This window comes from Corylus avellana, chromosome ca2 (assembly GCF_901000735.1).
Source record: "Corylus avellana chromosome ca2, CavTom2PMs-1.0".
NCBI classification, from domain to species: domain Eukaryota; kingdom Viridiplantae; phylum Streptophyta; class Magnoliopsida; order Fagales; family Betulaceae; genus Corylus; species Corylus avellana.
In genome coordinates, this window is record NC_081542.1 from 46,086,222 (window position 1) to 46,095,641 (window position 9,420).

The 9,420-nt window shown below is 34.7% G+C and overlaps 1 protein-coding gene across 1 annotated transcript in view; it reads right to left on the reverse strand.

Annotated features, from left to right (window-relative positions):
* The window catches only part of LOC132170000 ((3S,6E)-nerolidol synthase 1-like), a 3,583-nt gene extending 859 nt beyond the window's left edge, over positions 1 to 2,724 (reverse strand). Inside the window, exons 1-7 of the mRNA XM_059580928.1 lie at positions 2,470 to 2,724; positions 2,121 to 2,391; positions 1,658 to 2,030; positions 1,340 to 1,558; positions 1,118 to 1,256; positions 737 to 985; positions 12 to 209 (exon numbers count right to left, since the gene is read on the reverse strand). Of these exons, the coding sequence (XP_059436911.1) occupies positions 12 to 209; positions 737 to 985; positions 1,118 to 1,256; positions 1,340 to 1,558; positions 1,658 to 2,030; positions 2,121 to 2,391; positions 2,470 to 2,652 (1,632 nt within the window). The 5' untranslated portion in view covers positions 2,653 to 2,724. The remainder of the gene's footprint in view (positions 1 to 11; positions 210 to 736; positions 986 to 1,117; positions 1,257 to 1,339; positions 1,559 to 1,657; positions 2,031 to 2,120; positions 2,392 to 2,469) is intronic.
* Between the last annotated feature and the right edge of the window lie 6,696 nt (positions 2,725 to 9,420).

Sequence of the window (9,420 nt, forward strand, 5' to 3'; positions counted from 1 at the left end):
AACAATGGAACCATTCTTGCAATATTAAGAGAAGCCTTAGTGAATGCTGCTGGAAATGGATTTGGAGAGAGGCACTCTTTGTTTAGCCGCTTCCATGCGTCTGCAATCATACTCACAACCTTCTCTCGTGCCTCTTTGATGGAGCAACCTTGGTGTTCCTTCACGTAGTAGTCTATGTATGATCCATCGCGCCCTTCTTGACTCTCATCCTGCACTCACATCAACCATTTCGTGTAAAGAATTTTCAATTTCTCTTTGAAAATATTCTTAAACATATTTTGATTTCAGGAAATATTTCCTTGTGATTTCTGTAATCAATTTTTTTTTTGGTCTAAAAATCTTGTCCGAGGGTCCCCAACAATATTATCGCAATGCCTCACAAGTCGACACAAGTTACCTGTGGCAGGTACAGATAGGGCTGCAGCTGGCACCACAAAAATGTTGGCCAAATGACTAGAAATGGCCTGGACGTCACTTTAATGACAATTCCATTCATTTATATTCCTTGTACTTTATCTTTTTTTAATTTTATTTATGTGGTATCGTGTTTTTAGTTCTTCATATAATTGAACGGTCGAAATTAAAAGTATAGCGAGAGAGATTCATAAAATATCACCTGATATTTTACTCGCCAAACAAAAAACCCAAACCAATAAAGGAGACGATATATGGAAAATTTTAGTTATATTTTGGTGAATTTTAAAACAGAAGAATATCTTAATAATTGGCAGCTTACCATGGCGCTTCCCAAGTCATCCCATAGCCGAAGAATTGTGGCCGGAGAAGAAATAATGCCCGGTATGTTATCCACAAGATCTTCAGTTTCCTTGGTTACACGTTGGCCCAAAAGAAAGAAAGTGTGAACAAGTACGACATGAACCCCTGAACTAATAACTGCATTTTCCAAATACTCGTCTGACTTGGGTGAGTGCCCAGAAGCAAACCATTTCGCCTCTACTAGAAAGGCATTGCACAAACTCGCCCACTGCAGTTGCAACAATCATGGAGATGTGTCATATTTATAATTTTCATGAAGATATATATATGCTTTATTTTTATTGACAATAAATATTTTTCTTTTCAGATGGTATGATTAATTATTGACATATATATATACCGTCTTTCTTAGAGCGTCTATTGGGTTCCATCCATGCTTTTGATGTATCTTGTTACTAATTTCATTGGTGATGTCGTAAAGAGCCTTGAAGCATATCTTCATGTACTCGGGTAGTTGCTCAAGAGCAGCAAAATCCCATCTGTGTGCAATTTATTAATCAGTAATATTGGTTGATAGGGCAAGAGAAGAGAAAATTAATTCCTGTGATATATAGATGCATACTTGTTGACAGCTTCTGTGAAGAGAGTGAGTTCCTCAATCGTTCCATAAACATCGAAAATGTCGTCTATTATGTAGATAAGAGAAATGGGTTTTGTGAGCTCAACCCTTTCGTCTGACATGTCTGGATCTGTAAGACACACCATTGAACAAATGTACCATTTGAGTGGTTGGTTCCTTGCAAACTTTAGCTCCTTAGACAAACCAAGATCTGCCCACCATCTATATATGATGAAAAAGATTTACGTTAATTAGAGGTGAATAATTATCTTGGCAATTATGCATGAGATCAAGTTGTGGATCAATATATATTAAACTTACTTGGAAATTTGAGCAATTTCCTTTTGGTGCATGGATTGGACCATATTGAAATCCATTTTTGCTAGTAGTTCTAAATCATTCGGCCATCCATTTATCTGCTGAAAATTACCAAAAAAGCTTTTGGCCATGAACCTTGCCAAGCTTTTGTGGTAAGGATGCCTCAAAGTATTCCCAACAACTCTGACTTGGCTCTCATCAAGATGTCTCACCCGTGCATTCAGCTGCTGCTCGCTAAACTTTCCAGCTTCATCAAGTATGTCTTCATCTTCTATATTTAGTTGTGAAGCTTCATATAAAGCCATCAATCCGTTAATATCTTCAGCCAGTTCTTTGTTGAACTTTCCCTCTTTGCCCTTAAAGTTGTTAAATATATCTATTCCAAACCATAATTAATGGCGTTAACATATAGATATAGAATAAGCTAGGTTTAAGGGGTAAAGAAAGGTTATTAATTAATACCGACCGGCAGGCACATAGTAGCCTTGTTGCCTCAACAGTCGAAAGCGTAGAGCAACCTTATGAAGCTCATGACCGCAGTCACCGCCATGAGCCACGTATTTTACATAATGCCCATGTAAAATTGCTCCAATCTCTTCTTGAAAGTAGTTGTCAATTCCCAGACGTTGGATAGCATCAATCATGTATAAACTTTCAAATGTATGATCTTCTCCTATTTTCCTTAGCACATGCCTGCATACTTCCATTTTTTGTTTATGTTGGACACCAACACTACCCTGCATATCGACCGACCGTGTCAGTTTTAGAAAATTGAATAATAAGGTGATAAAGACAAAATACGGCACAAAACATACCATATCATGTTTAATTCCATAGTTGTGTGGTTCTAAGGGAGGAGAAGCCGATGTGAGATCATGAGCAATGCTCCAATAGTGTTGAGCACTAGTCATGGAGCTCAGGCTGTAGGGGTTTGGATTGTCAGTATGTGAATTTGGGGCATTAGAGGGAGCAAAGAAGGATTCAGTCGTCGATGCCATGGAGGAGGAGAAATGAGTATATCTCAGAGCTAGTGATTGAGAGAGGGAGGGAGGGAGCCGAGAGATTTTTCTTTCGGAAAGTTTTATGGTACGTAATTAAGAAGATGGTCTTGATCCTATTTATAGTTTTTTTCACGTGCGCCCACTTATCAAAAGTTTCATACATATCATCACTATATACGTACGTCCGCTGTTACGGATCACGTGTAACACGTTGGGAGATAAAGCTGTATTTTTTGTGAACTCAGGTATGTAATTCAAATTATAGAAACTAAAGAGAAAATGTCACGTGTTTTTCAATTTTTTTTTTTTTTTTTGACGTGACACAGTAAAAGTTATTATTGATGTGAAACATGCCCGACCGAGCACAAATTCTGAGAACTTACTTCGTGCTTGTCTTTTTTCAGCACCTATGACCTACCGAGAGCCTGTCCTGATTACCACATGTAGACAACATTAAATGCGTTTGTCCCGGTAGACCGGTTTCAAAGCGTGCTCCCATTGCGAGTAGGAATGGGCAAAACCCGCTCGATCGGTATTGACCCAGCCGGACCTATGTTATCAACCGCAGCCGATTAACAGTTAATAATCACATATCTAAACCGTATTCGCATCTCCATGTACAGTTTTACGCAAAATCAAACCAGACCAAGCTCTTCTTCAAATTGTGATTGCTAATTCTAATTCGTCGGTTCTCTCTATTAGAAGATAAAATCTGATTAAGTCAAGTATATCCAAGCAAGGCAACAATCTTATAATTTACTCATCTATGTTTTATGAGATTGCATATTACTTTCCATCACAACTCATGATTTACGTCATAATATATGGGATGTGCTCCCTTCATATGCCTATATATTGTTCTTTCTTGTAATATTCAAATTACTAAATAAAGATGTAATCATTTGTATTATCTTCTTCTTCTATTTCTTCTTCTCTTTCCAAATTTTCTTCCTTTAGCATGTATTTTCACACTCTCCATGTTTTTCTCAAAATCTCGGGTTTTAAAGGTAGCCCCTTTCATTGTCGTTCTCAAATTCGCTGCAAAAGAGATTTTTGATGCTAAACCTGAATTTTTCTGTCTATGCATGAAATTCGATTCAATTTGGCTTGGCTCAAATTCACATTCCATTTCCAATACCGGCCCCTTGGGTCAAAATTCGAAAACCACCCAATTTCGGTCCAAATGGGTTCAGTAACAAGTCGATGGTCACTGCGAGAATGAACTTTTAGCCATAAGATATTGTATTATAAATAATAGGAAACAGTAGGTATACCCTCGTCAAAGTATCACTTTATTATTAATGTCCCTCATAAACTACCAATTGGGTCAATATTTCCCTAAACTACAAAATAAATAAATAAAAAGTAATGCCCACCTGAATGACAAAAATACCATTAGTAAAAGAAAAATCTAAAAAATTAAAAATTGTTAAAAAATAAAAAATAAAAAAATAAAAAAATAAAAATAAAAATAAAAAAAACCCAAGGGGGTGGCTGAACCAATATCTCCAACACCTGGGGCTGAGCCTTTTTTGGGAGTTGGTTTTCGAACTATCACTTCTTTATTTTTTATTATTTTTACTTTTTTGTTCTTTTTTTTTTATTATTTTTTTTCAAATTTATTGAAATATGTTTGTCTTATTAAATAAATTTAGGGTCTTTTTTGTCTGTCCTTGGAAGGCATTGACATTTTTCTAGTAGTTTAAGTGTGACCTGACACAATTGATTGTTTGAAGGGGACTTTGACAATGAGATGCTAGTTTGAAAAAGTTATGTATAATTTTCCCTAGATAATATCATAGATTTAGAAGAGTTTATGCTAGGTTATAAAAGGGCTCCTGAATTAGGGCCAATTTTAAAAGAAATTTCTTTTGAGATACAAACTTTGTAAAAATTAAAGTTTAAGAATATGATTACAAAAACGGTGATACGTACTTCTAAAGTTAGTGAAAATTTTTCCTAATAACTTTGAGTAGGATCGGATTTAGTGTTTCACTTATAAATTATAGGGAAAACTTCACATGCAAAGACTCTTGGAACTTTCACTTGTTTTGAGAATACCTCCCCAAAGTTGTAAAACTCTCAATTTTATTCATCAAACTTCTAATTTGATGCAATCTACCCCCTCAGGCAGTAAAACAAATAGTAAAAGAGATGAAATGACATTTCTACCCTTAAAACTTTTATAAAATTCTAAATTTACACTTAATTTCAAATTAAATTTTTTTTGGTATTTTTCATAGGTTCGGGTAGGAGTTAATGCCAAAAACTAATGGAGGGGATAGATTGCATAAAACTAAAAGTTCAAAGAGTAAATTTTTTTTTTTTTTTTTTTTTTTCGAAAATTCAATAAGTCTATTATAAGAAACCCTTAAAGAAAAAAAATAAATAAATAAATTACTTGGTCGTTAGATAAGCCCTAGTCACTTTCAGAGCACTTGTGGCCGGCGTACTTCACAAGCTGATGTGAAGCACTCAAGACGATCGACGGCCACTCGATCGAGTGCTTGATTCAATTATTGTAGACAATAGTACTCAGACTAACGTCGATCCCATGGGCCACCATTTTTTTCTTGCTTGCAAGTTTCCAATAGACTGGTCCTCCACTAATACCCCCCTTGTTAATTTCCTCGCCAGTAGTACAGTTGGTCTCATCCACTCAATTTCCACAACTCCTGATCTCAAAGAAACTAATTAGAACTTTTGCACCTTCTCTAGAGATGTTAATTTGCAGCCTCCCATGTGGAAAATTATTATGTCCTTCTTTGAATTAGGGTTTGAGGAAATGAAGGACGGTCGTAGGACCACCATTGATAGTGGGAATATTCAACGACGTCTGAAGAAATTAAACACGTTACAGTCCTGCTCATTCATTTCTCATCTATCTTTTTCCATAATATATAATTCCAACGCCTATCATTCAGACTAGCTAGTGCTGGTCATTTTCAGCGTGAATCAGGTGGTGCCTCAATAAAAATTGAGGCATAATTAGCAGGCAAAAGTTAATATGATAATCTATTTTATCTTTAGGGTAAGGTAAACTTTTGTAAAGTAGGGATTTAATTAGTTGTGTTATAAAATTGACGACACGTGCGTAATCGGAACTCGATCGTAATAACCACAAACTAAAATCAATGCGTGATCATAGCAAGCATATATAACATATAAAAATGAACCTTCTTCCCCAATTTTTTATTTTTATTTTTTGAATAACACAATGGTGAGTTTATTGATGCTTAGGCTATGCAGCAGTTCCTGTTTGTCCTCTCTCTAAGGTTGATTTCAACAGCGATCTACAACGTGGAATTTTTTTTTTTTTTTTTTGTTTTTCAATTTCCTTTAGTTGTTTTATAAGGATTTGTTTGTACGAAACCTTAAGAGTAACAATCTAATTAGATCTCTGGTCTATCTTTTATTTTCTCTCTGGTTCTTTCCTATGAGCAAATCATTGACCGATAGTGGAGAAATTATCATGCATATGAAAGAATTGTTACCGATGGTAAAGACCTCAAAGGGGATTGCGTTTGGTAATGCACTTATAGTGGAGATGGAGAAGCCAAAAAATCACTGTCTAATTGAGAAAGTTGTGATGGACGGGCACTGGCTAGAGCCGTGGTTTGCCGGAATATGCTATAGATATAGAAATTGATTGGAACTGTAACATCCAAAGAGTTAAACAAAGCATAGATCAAATTTGGATGAGAGAAATTTCTTATTGTAGTTATGATATTGTTTTATTAGAGCAAAATGCTTTATTTTTATGAAATGAATAGAGAAGAATCATTGTTATAAAAATAAATAAATAAATAAAATAAGACATCCTTAATTTTATTATTATTTTTTTGACAAATTTAATATATAAAAAAATGAGGACTCTTTATTAATTAGGGACCTTAAGCAGTAGATAGCATAATTGGCCTAGAAATAAATTCCAGCGCCCCTGTGACAGAATATACTTATTACCATGTGACATTAAGCCAACCTTGTGCCAATGAAACTGACCGGTACTGTACCGGGCCTTTTCCTCAATTTCAAAAAAAAAAAAAAATCTTTACCTTAAAATTAATTTCAATATTTTTACTTTTTATACTATATCAATTTTTTTTTTAATTATTATTATTTAAATAAAAAAATCACTACAAAACAAATTTTTTATATTTTTTCATATAAAATATATTTTTTTTGCTTTTCTCCACAAAATATTTTCACTAAAACTAATCAAACACATATTCCTAAAAAGACACTACAGTGTCGGCAGTGGCCCGGGCCTTTTGGCAAGTTGTTGTCATCCTCCTGTTTTGAATTTAAACATTTTTTTTTTCTTTTCAAATGTTGGTAGGTTGACTTACTTGTCGACACGTTGATTCTGTTCTTGAACCCACTTTCTTAAAGAAATAAAAGGCGACAAGATTGTGTATGAGAGTTATATGTAGACATCCACGCGTAGCAATAGCCACTAATAGCTTGCCTAATTTTGGGAATAATATTCTCTCCGGTCTGAACTAGAAAATATTCGGTTCATGACTAAAATTTATTCTTAAAAATTTTAAAACCATAAATAGGACATCTGCCCCCTAACTAAAAATAATAATAAAATATTATTTTAAATTTAAATAAAAATACAAAAAATAATAAAATATTAAGAGGTGGCTGGGCACCCCGTTGGAGGTGGCCAGACCACCACAGTTTGGGGCTGGGGTGGCTTCGGTCACCCCAGATGGCCGGTCTGGGGTGGCAGAAGCCACCCCTAAGCCCAACGGGGGTGGTCCGATCACCCGAAAGCGCCAAACAAATTATTATCTTTTTTTTTTTAGATTTGGCCATTGGGGGTGGTGGTCCGGCCACCCCCAAGGGCCAAACGAATTTTTTTTTTTTTGAGATTTGGCCCTTGGGGGTGGCTTCGGCCACCCCAGACCCCCCAAGGGCCAAACGAATTCGAAGCCAAACCAACCCCAAACTGGGGTGGTCCGGCCACCCCATTGAGGGTGGCCTTAATATTTTATTATTTATTTTTATTTAAATATAAAATAATATTTTATTATTATTTTTAGTTAGTAGATATATGTCATATTTGTGGCTTTAGGATTTCTAAGAATAAATCCTAACCATGAACTGAATATTCTCCAGTCTAAAATGAATTGGAGATGATCCTATTCCCTAATTTTGTAGCTCCTTTGATTACTTTGTAGCTACATTAATCGTCCCTTAATTACGACCATTTAAATGTCCTTATTGCAGCATTAATTCTATGTGTAAAATATGTCCTGACCTCCTTTCATATTAGGGTTTGAGGAAATTAAGGATTGGTGGTCGTGAGGAAAGTAGGAATGTTCAACGTCTGAGAAACACGTTACAAACTTACAATCCAAAAGAATGGCCGCAGGTAACAGCTTAATTTTCTATCCATCTCATCGTTTTCTTCCCTTTTTTTTTTCAAAGAGAAATGAAAACAACGACAAAGGAGTAAAGTTGAACAAATATTCTGTTCATCAATAATACTACGTACGTACAGTGGCATACGGAAGAGTATAGATGAGGTGGGGATCTGGCCAATACTTGCAACACGTATAATTCAAATTAGTACTGGCCATGCATCTTCAGCGTGAATCAGGTGGTGGGGCTCAATAAAAATCGAGACATAAGGCAAAAAGTTCATTAATATGAGGTATTTTTAATTTTAAAATATTAAAACACATTAATTTAGAAATCATTCTTTTAATTATTTGAGATGTTAGATTACTAATCAATTTTTCATGTTAAAATTTTGTTAATATATTATTCTCAATAGATATATAATATAACTAATTTTTTTTTTATTTTTCTGGTAAGATAAACAATTATAAATATAATTTAATTAGTTGTGTAATAAAATCGGCTGAACTCATAATAACAACAAATTAAAATTAATCAACTTTGGTCCGTGACTATTAGTAAGTATAACATATAAAATATCAAAGAAATAAGGAATAATATAACCAAAAAAAAAAAAAAAAAGATGCCGTTAAAGAAAATAAGAAGAAAAAATACAAAAAGAAGTGGGTCATGCTCTAGTTTATAATTTTTCTAAATTTTAAATATGGTACATCACTTAAATTCCATATGTCAACAATCGTAGAGAATCCCATGCGTGAATCACAAACATATCTCAGATTTCAAAAAGCGACGAAGACTTTTACAGACGATGAATCTGTATAATTAAACCAACCTGTCAAAGCTGGAGCTTGAATTATTTGTTGCCATGGGCCTACGGCCTCTTCGGCCACGTTTATATAGTACTATTACGTTACGTCATCAACCTGTTGACTCGCCGGCGTAGTACCTGGACATGCCCCACCTAAAGGAAAATGATACAACACCTTAAACACGCTATTTTATTAGGCGTTAATCTTTTCAATCTTTGACTGGTTGGAAGGTCTTCAATCGTTTTCATGGTGAAACATGCACGAGCAAACAACATGTGTGTGGAAACCTAGCTAATAGTTTTAAGAATTAAAATTCTTCGATAAATCTTTTTAGTACTACATGATTAAGGAGTTTCAATGATAGAGTACTAAAATCTGGTTATGATTGATGGGAATAACTCAATGCACTTATAGTGGAGATGAAAAAGCCAAAAAATCACTGTCTAATTGAGAAAGTTGTGATGGACGAGCACTGGCTAGAGCCATGATTTGCCGGAATATGCTATAGATATAGAAATTGATTGGAACTGTAACATTCAAAGAGTTAAACAAAACATAGATCAAATTTGGATGGGAGAAATTT